The 9,595-nt window shown below is 46.3% G+C and overlaps 1 protein-coding gene across 1 annotated transcript in view; it reads right to left on the bottom strand.

Moving 5' to 3' along the window:
• Nucleotides 1-7: 7 nt before the first annotated feature.
• Nucleotides 8-9,595, bottom strand: part of LOC126988571 (RAD50-interacting protein 1-like) — a 21,479-nt gene continuing 11,891 nt past the window's right edge. The window contains exons 13-15 of the mRNA XM_050846902.1: nt 9,157-9,288; nt 3,517-3,650; nt 8-1,089 (exon numbers count right to left, since the gene is read on the bottom strand). Of these exons, the coding sequence (XP_050702859.1) occupies nt 885-1,089; nt 3,517-3,650; nt 9,157-9,288 (471 nt within the window). The 3' untranslated portion in view covers nt 8-884. The remainder of the gene's footprint in view (nt 1,090-3,516; nt 3,651-9,156; nt 9,289-9,595) is intronic.

Raw genomic sequence — 9,595 nt, forward strand, 5'->3', positions numbered from 1 at the left:
TCCTTACTTTGTGTGTGTGTGTGTTTTGTGTCTCTCTCTCTTTCTTTGATGGAGAGAGAGAGAGAGAGAGAGAGAGAGAGAGAGAGAGAGAGAGATGAAAGGAATATTAAAGAGAGAGGGAATGAGAGAGAAAAGGAATATTAGAGAGAGAGAGAGAGAGAGAATGGAAGAGGCAAGAGGATTAAAACAAAAGAGAGAGAGAGAGAGAGAGAGAGAGAGAGAGAGAGAGAGAGAGAGAGAGAGAGAGAGTGAGAGAGAGAAGAAGAAGAATGGGAGATAATGAAGCAAAGGAGAAAGAGGAACAGAGAGAGAGAGAGAGAAGGGAAGAAAGACAGATAGAGAAAGAGATTTAGAATGAAAATGAAGAGAGAGAGAATTAGTAGAGAGAGAGAGAGAGAGAGAGAGAGAGAGAGAGAGTGAATGAAGGAGAGAGAAATATTAGAGAGAAGGAATGAGAGAGAGAATGAAAAGGAAGAGAAAGGAAGATAAATATTAGAAAGAGAGAGAGAGAGAGAGAGATTGAGATAACGGAGAGGGTAAGAAAGAGGAGGAAAAGGAGATGGAGAGAAGAAGGTAAAGAGAAAAAATGGAGGTAAAATGAGGAGGAGAAGATTGAGAAGAAGAGGAAGAAGAAGAGATTGAGAGGAGGAGGAGGAGGAAGAGATGGAGGAGGAGGAGGAGAGGACAAGGAAAAAAGAAAAATAAAGAAGAGATTGAGAGAAGAAGGAAGAGGAGGAAGAAGAAACTGAGAGAAGAAGAAGGAGGAGGAGGAGGAGGAGGAAGAAAAAGTAGGAAGAGGAGGAGGAGGAGGAAGAGGAAGAAAAGGAGACAAAGAAAGGTAAAACACACACACACACACACACACACACACACACACACACTCTCTACTCCAAATCATAAATCCTGGCGTTCAAGACAGCCGACGCCTCGGAGGGTGCGAGAAGGGTCACCCCGTGCTCCCCCAGGGCTCGCCGCGGGGGCACCACCACCACCACGCCCCCCTCGCTGGTGCTGGTGGTGTTGAGGGCGTCTTGGAGCAGCAGAACAGTGGGCAGCGGGAGAGTGAGGAGGATGGTGGACTCCTTAATCCTGTGAGAGAGAGAGAAGGAAAAGTTGTAAAGTTTGGTTTAGTCAGCGCAACATCTGTGGTTATATGCCGGAGAGAGACAGAAGGGGAAGGAATTATAGAAGGAAAAGTTGTAAAGTTTTGTTTAGTCGGCGCAACGTCTGTGGTCATATGCTGGAGGGAGACAGAAGGGGAAGGAATTATAGGAGAAGGAAAAGTTGGGAAGTTTGGTTTAGTGGACGCAACATCTGTGGTCATATGCCGGAGAGAGACAGAAGGGGAAGGAATTATAGAAGGAAAAGTTGGAAAGTTTGGTTTAGTGGGCGCAACGTCTGTGGTCATATGCCGGAGAGAGACAGAAGGGGAAGGAATTATAGAAGGAAAAGTTGTAGAGTTTGGTTTAGTCGGCGCAACATCTGTGGTCATATGCCGGAGAGAGACAGAAGGGGAAGGAATTATAGAAGGAAAAGTTGTAAAGTTTGGTTTAGTCGGCGCAACATCTGTGGTCATATGCCGGAGGGAGACAGAAGGGGAAGGAATTATAGAAGGAAAAGTTGGAAAGTTTGGTTTAGTCGGTAAACATCTGTGGTCATATGCCGGAGAGAGACAGAAGGAAGGAATTATAGAAGGAAAAGTTGTAAAGTTTGGTTTAGTCGAATAACATCTGTGGTCATATGCCGGAGAGAGACAGAAGGAGAAGGAATTATAGAAGGAAAAGTTGTAAAGTTTGGTTTAGTCGGCGCAACATCTGTGGTCATATGCCGGAGAGAGACAGAAGGGGAAGGAATTATAGAAGGAAAAGTTGGAAAGTTTGGTTTAGTCGGCGCAACATCTGTGGTCATATGCCGGAGAGAGACAGAAGGGGAAGGAATTATAGAAGGAAAAGTTGGAAAGTTTGGTTTAGTCGGCGCAACATCTGTGGTCATATGCCGGAGGGAGACAGAAGGGGAAGGAATTATAGAAGGAAAAGTTGGGAAGTTTGGTTTAGTGGACGCAACATCTGTGGTCATATGCCGGAGGGAGACAGAAGGGGAAGGAATTATAGAAGGAAAAGTTGGAAAGTTTGGTTTAGTCGGCGCAACATCTGTGGTCATATGCTGGAGAGAGACAGAAGGGGAAGGAATTATAGGAGAAGGCAAAGTTTGAAAGTTTGGTTTAGTGGGCACAACATCTGTGGTCATATGCTGGACAGGGACAGAAGGGGAAGGAATTATAGGAGAAGGAAAAGTTGGAAAGTTTGGTTTAATGGGCGCAGCATCTGTGGTCATATGCCGGAGAGAGACAGAAGGGGAAGGAATTATAGGAGAAGGAAAAGTTGGGAAGTTTGGTTTAGTGGGCGCAGCATCTGTGGTCATATGCCGGAGAGAGACAGAAGGGGAAGGAATTATAGAAGGAAAAGTTGTAGAGTTTGGTTTAGTCGGCGCAACATCTGTGGTCATATGCCGGAGAGAGACAGAAGGAGAAGGAATTATAGAAGGAAAAGTTGTAAAGTTTGGTTTAGTGGGCGCAACATCTGTGGTCATATGCCGGAGAGAGACAGAAGGAGAAGGAATTATAGAAGGAAAAGTTGTAAAGTTTGGTTTAGTCGGCGCAACATCTGTGGTCATATGCTGGAGAGAGACAGAAGGGGAAGGAATTATAGGAGAAGGAAAAGTTGGAAAGTTTGGTTTAGTCGGCGCAACATCTGTGGTCATATGCCGGAGAGAGACAGAAGGGGAAGGAATTATAGGAGAAGGCAAAGTTTGAAAGTTTGGTTTAGTGGGCACAACATCTGTGGTCATATGCTGGACAGGGACAGAAGGGGAAGGAATTATAGGAGAAGGAAAAGTTGGAAAGTTTGGTTTAATGGTATAGCATCTGTGGTCATATGCGGAGAGAGAAGGAAGGAATTATAGGAGAAGGAAAAGTTGGGAAGTTTGGTTTAGTGGGCGCAGCATCTGTGGTCATATGCCGGAGAGAGACAGAAGGGGAAGGAATTATAGGAGAAGGAAAAGTTGGAAAGTTTGGTTTAGTCGGCGCAACATCTGTGGTCATATGCCGGAGGGAGACAGAAGGGGAAGGAATTATAGGAGAAGGAAAAGTTGGGAAGTTTGGTTTAGTGGGCGCAACATCTGTGGTCATATGCCGGAGAGAGACAGAAGGGGAAGGAATTATAGGAGAAGGGAACAGACCCCAGGAGACAGGACACAACCCCCGATTAATACCTGGTACCCATTCACTGCTGGGGGGTGGACAGGGGCGTAGGGTATCGGAAAAGCCGCCCAAATTTCTCCACTCGCCCGGGAATCGAACCCAGGCTCTTGGTTGTGAGCGTGAGAGAAGGATGTTGAATTTTGCGTCAGCGTGTGAATGTTGTAAAGTTTAACTACAGAGGGAATGATTATGGTAAGCAAAACACATATTAGGTATAGAGAACAGGTTAACACACACACACACACACACACACACACCTGCGGAAGTAGTTCTCCGGGCGCTGCGTGAACTCTCCGAAGATTGGGAACAGCGCACGGGTCATGTCGAACTTGAACTGGTGGGCTCCGGCGTGGCTGAACCTCGTCTCCAGAACCACCTCTTCCAGCACGTACTGAGGGAGAGGGAGGGTGCTGTTTGTATATCTCAGGGAGGTGAGTGGAGGGAGAGCGGAAGAGAGTGGATGGAGAGAGGAAACTGAGTGAATGAATGGAGAGAGAAGGTTGGTGGATGAAAGAGCAGAGAGAGAGAGAGAGAGAGAGAGAGAGAGAGGAAAGAAAGATGGAAGGGAGAGGAGGAGGAATGTGAATGGGAAAGAGGAAACTGAGTGGAGGAATGGAGAGAAAAGAGAGAGAGAAAGTAGGTGGATGGAAGAGTAGAGTGGAGTAGAGAGAGAGAGAGAGAGAAAGGAAAGAAAGATGGAAGGAAGAGAAAAATGGAGAGGAAGAGGAGGAAAGGAAAGGAAAGGAAGGGAAGGGAAGGGAAGGGAAGAGAAGGAAAGGGAAGGATAGGGAAGGGAAGGGAAGGGAAGGGAAGGGAAGGGAAGGGAAGGGAAGGGAAGGGAAGGGAAGAGAAGGGAAGGGAAAAGAAAGGAATAGAAAGAAAAAAAAAAACACTAGACATATTCTCTCTCTCTCTCTCTCTCAGTCAGCTCTCTCTCACCCCCGAGAGGTCAAACCCTCCTCTCCCATCCACCTCTCTGGCCTCGCCAACCTGCCCTGGCTGTACTGAACTGTACTGTAGATCTTGCTGTGCTGTGTGCGTGTGCTATTTCGCGTCGTGCTGCGTACTGCTTATTGTCAACCGAGTTAGCTGCCCGCAGAGGTGTGCTGTTGCTGTGCGACCACGTGCTTCCGACCATTGGACAGGATTAAGTGTTGCCCTTATTTTTACTACCTCTCTCCGCCTGTATCTACCCTCTCGCAGTAGCGCCTGTAAAACATATATACACCTATACACAAAACACAGTGTTACACTCTTTCCATACATTCTTTATATATTTCCAGATTCCACTGACGCCACTTCATACGCAGGTGTTCAGACCTACCTGACCTGACTTGACCAGATTATTCCCCAGAGACCAGTAATCCTCCTCCCTCCCTCTCGCGTTTCGCTCCTCCTCTTCTCTCGCCTCCCTCTCCATTGCCCCTCCTCTCTCTCTCTCTCATTACTACCCCCACTTGCCCCTCTCTGTCTCTCCTTCCTCCACCCGATCTCGTTCCCACCCTCTCTCTCTCCCCCTTTCCTCTCTCTCTCTCTCTCTCTCTCTCTCTCTCTCTCTCTCTCTCTCTCTCTCTCTCTCTCTCTCTCTCTCGCCTCCCTCTCCATTGCCCCCCCCTCTCTCTCATTACTACCCCCACTTGCCCTCTCTGTCTCTCCTTCCTCACTCCCTATCTCGTTCCCACCCTCTCTCTCCCCCTTTCCTTCGCCCTCTTCCTCCCTCCATCCCTTCCTCTCTCTCTCTCTCTCTCTCTCTCTCTCTCTCTCTCTCTCTCTCACTCTCTCTCTCGCTTATTCATGCACGGTCCCTCTGCCCTGACTTAAAAGAAAAGCAAAGCAAATATATAGATACCTCCTCCTTACCAAGATGGCGCTAAAGAAATGTTCGACTTGCACAGGAAACTTCTCTGGTCATTTCTTCTCAGGACGATCGACCGTCTGCAAGATCTGCCTGTTGACTCAGCAGATGGAAACGAGACTCCTTCATCAGGACGAAAGGCTAACGGCTGGCGAGAAGAAGATCACCGAACTAACAAGTACTGTTGATACCTTGCAGGAGTTTATCCAGGCCAACATCGTCGCCCCTCCTGCAATTGACGCCTCATCACCCTCCTCACCTGCACTCGATGCCCAGCCACCTTCCAAGAAGGCACGTCACAGGAACCGGTAGAGCTGACGCTGAATGCTTCACCCCGTGAGAGGAGGAGCCAGACCCGCCCCTAGAGCCATTTATCCTACTCATTGCTACAACAGATTTGCCATACTGGAGGAGGAGGACGAGGAACAGAGCACCTTCTTGGTCGGTGACTCTATGATTCGCCATCAGGTGGTTGAATTCTGTGGCAGAGTCCCCGTCGTAGGCGTAACTACTGTTATCCTGGAGCTGGTGTTGGCGACATCACAGCTGCCCTGGACGAGGTCTCCGCTGAGGCCTCTAATGACTCACTCTTTGTTCTCCACACAGGTACAAACGACGTCACCACGACCGGTCTGAGGAACTGCTGGACAAGTACCGTAGGCTCATCCAGCAGTATAAGACTAAATCCCCTAATATTTTGATTTCAGGAATTCTACCACGGACATGGGATGAGGGCGATTTCTACAGTAAGGCCTTCAGCCTCAACAACCGCCTGCAGACTCTCTGCGGAGAGCTTGACGTCAATTCTTTAACGCCTGGAACGATTTCTACGGCCAGAGTAGACTTTTCCAAAGGGACATACACCTGTCCCCATCGGGCAGCCAGATTTGGAAGGCTCCTCAACAACGCCGTGCGTAACGCCAGACAACAAAACACGACTCTCAGCCACGTCCTTCCATCCCGCCCGTGTAAATAGACACCTCACACCGCAACAGACTCGTAACATTGAACCCTCCAGTAACTCTATTACCAAGCTTCAAGATAACCTAAGAGTCCTTAGTTTCAATGCGTAGCCTAAGAAACAAATTTGATGAACTGCGATGTCTTGCTCTGACAGAAAACTTTGACGTAATTGCTATAACCGAAACATTTATCGACACCACTAATATTGATTTAAGTTCCTAATATAACATAGATGGCTACAGATTCTTCAACAATGATCGTGTAAACCGTAGAGGGGTGGTGTCGCCCTTTTGTCAAAAGCTACTTGCAACCTACTGACAAAACACCAAGAAACAGTAACGTTGAACATTTGTGCGCGAGTAAACATTGCAAAAGTCAATTTAAATATATCTGTCACTTACAGGCCTCCGGGCAATCACTTGATGGCGATCTTGAAATGTACAGCGTCTTAAGGCAGTCACTTAATAACAGCGACTCACTGATACTAGGAGACTTTAACCTCCCCATATCGACTGGGCGACACTGTCGGGTACAGAAGGTGAGTCCCATAGAATGATCAATTTCTAGAGGAAAATTATCTAAGCCAAATGGTTTCTGAACCAACTCGACAAAATAACATACTTGACCTTGTTATAGCGACCCAAGATAACCTAGTCAGTAATGTCACGGTAGGAGAACACCTCGGTTCCTGCGATCATAAACTAGTGCGCGTTGACATTAGAGCTCAAACATCGGTGACTGAAAATAAAGTTAAGGTGCCCAATTTCAAAGAGCCAACTTCAGAAATCCGACGAAAACTAATAGATATGCAACTATCAGATGACGGCAATGCAGAGGACGCCTGGCTAAACTTTAAAAATCACTTACTCACTCAGCAGGACACATTTGTCCCCTTGTGCGAATTAACACTAATAAAAGTCCACCTTGGTTTAATAGCGAAATTAAACACTCAGTCAAGGAGAGAAAATTGTCTTACAGGTTAAAGAAAGACCAAAGCACGCCCGAAAACATTAGACTTTACAATGATGCAAGGCGACGAGTAAAAAGATTAGTGCATCAGGCAAAGCGTAGATATGAAGAAAATATTGCAGCCAACTGTAAAAATAATCCGAAATCCTTCTTCAGTTACATAAACAACAGAAAGGCGATCAGAAGTGGAATTGGACCTTTAATAAACAGCGACGGTGCACTAGTGACTGACAGCCAACACGTTGCAAACCTATTAAATAATTACTTTTCCTCGGTGTTTAATAATAACAGTCCACCCACCATCACCACCAACACCAGTACTAATGTAAATCCCGAGCATGCATTGTCTAACTTTGAAATAAAACCCGATGAAGTCCTTAAAGCTCTCCATTCACTTAAAACAAATAAAAGTCCTGGACCTGATAAAGTATATCCAACTCTGCTGAAAGAAACAAAGAGCGAAATACTCTCCTCCCTCACAACCGTATTCAATATGTCCTTGCGACAAGGCATTGTCCCTTCAGATTGGAAAAAGGCTAACGTGACACCGATTTTTAAGAAAGGAGACAAAAAAGTACCAGGTAATTACAGGCCCATTAGTCTAACTTCGGTTGTAGGTAAGCTACTTGAGGGCATAATTAGAGACAAAATTGTGAGTTACCTTGAAAGCCACTCATTAATTGGGGACTCACAACATGGCTTCCGAAACAAAAGATCCTGCCTATCAAATCTATTAACCTTTTATAACGACCTCTTCACTGTTTATGACGTAACCAAATCACTGGACGTAGTCTATCTTGATTTCCAGAAAGCGTTTGATAAAGTCCCGCATCATAAATTACTTTACAAATTAAAACAAATAGGTATTGACGGTCAGGTAAACCAATGGATCGCGAATTGGTTGAGCAACAGACAACAAAGAGTAGTGATTGACGGATTTAACTCAGAGTGGGCGCCGGTCACTAGTGGCGTCCCTCAGGGCTCGGTTCTTGGCCCAGTGCTCTTCATTATTTACATCAACGACGTGGATGTTGGACTCAATAACCGCATTAGTAAATTTGCAGACGACACAAAGATTGGTAACTCGGTTCTCACTGACGAAGACAGGCAAAGCCTCCAAGAGGATTTGCACAAAATTTCAGCTTGGTCGGATAGATGGGAGATGCCCTTTAACGTAGACAAGTGCCAGGTCCTTCAAGTTGGAACGAGGAATAAAAGTTTGATTACGAAATGCGCGGCGTTAAACTCAAAGCGTTCAATGCGTCAAGGACTTGGGGGTCAAAATCGCGTCAAACCTCAAATTCTCACAGCAATGCATCGATGCAGCAAATAAAGCGAACAGAATGTTGGGCTTCATTAAAAGAAACTTTTTATTTAAGAATAAAGATGTAATACTCCCGCTCTACAACAGTTTAGTCAGACCCACTTGGAATATGCGGTACAGTTTTGGTCTCCTCACCATGCAAAGGATATTGCTAAATTAGAAGGTGTTCAGCGTCAAGCAACGAAAATTATCCCTTCCTTGCGCAACAAATCCTACGAAGAAAGGCTTTCCACCCTTAACATGTTCTCTCTTGAAACGTCGCCTCCGAGGAAAACTGATCGAATGTTTTAAAATACTTAATGGTTTCACGAATGTAGACAGATCAACATTGTTTATGATCGATGACACTTTGCGCACGAGGAACAATGGCGTAAAACTCAGATGTAGACAAGTAAATTCAGACTGCACCAAATTTTCTTCACCAACGTTGTGCGAGAGAATGGAATAAGCTCCCATCATCAGTGGTCCAGTGTAACACGATTGACTCCTTCAAAAATAAGCTCGACCGTCACTTCCTTCAACTTAATATCAACTAGAGTAGAAATGCAACGTTTTGGAGTCTTCTGATTAATGTAAAATCACTTAGGTTTAAGGACAGACCACCAAGTCTGGACCATGGGGTCTGTGTGGTCTGATTTTCTATGTAAATCTATGTAAATCTCTCTCTCTCTCTCTCTCTCTTCCACTCAGAATCCTCTCTCTCTCTCTACTTCTTCTCCCACCTTCATTCCTTCTACCATTCTCTCTCTCTCTCTCTCTCTCTCTCTCTCTCTCTCTTCCACATACCTTATCCAGAGTCTCCGCCACCTCCACCCAGAGCCTGTGGAAGAGTGGAGTTGCCAGGGTGTCGCGGAGTGTGTGGAGGTGCCGCGCCAGGACCTCCAGTAAGGGACAGACGCTCGGACTGGCCTCGGATACCTGTGGAAGAGGAGGTGGATGAGGTGGTGGAAGAGGAGGTGGAAGAGGAGGAGGTGGAGGAGGGAAGTATGGGTTGTGTGGTATTGGAAGAAAGAGGAGGAGGAGGAGAAGAGAGAGAGAGAGAGAGAGAGAGAGAGAGAGAGAGAGAGAGAGAGAGAGAGGAAGAGGAAGAGGAGGAGGAGGAGGGAAGAACGGGTTGTGTGCTATTGGAAGAGAGAGAGAGAGAGAGAGAGAGAGAGAGAGAGAGAGAGAGAGAGAGGAGGAGGTAGAGGAAGATTAAACTAGAACACACACACACACACACACA

The sequence above is a fragment of the Eriocheir sinensis genome, chromosome 69, assembly GCF_024679095.1.
Source record: "Eriocheir sinensis breed Jianghai 21 chromosome 69, ASM2467909v1, whole genome shotgun sequence".
Taxonomy (NCBI): Eukaryota; Metazoa; Arthropoda; class Malacostraca; order Decapoda; family Varunidae; genus Eriocheir; species Eriocheir sinensis.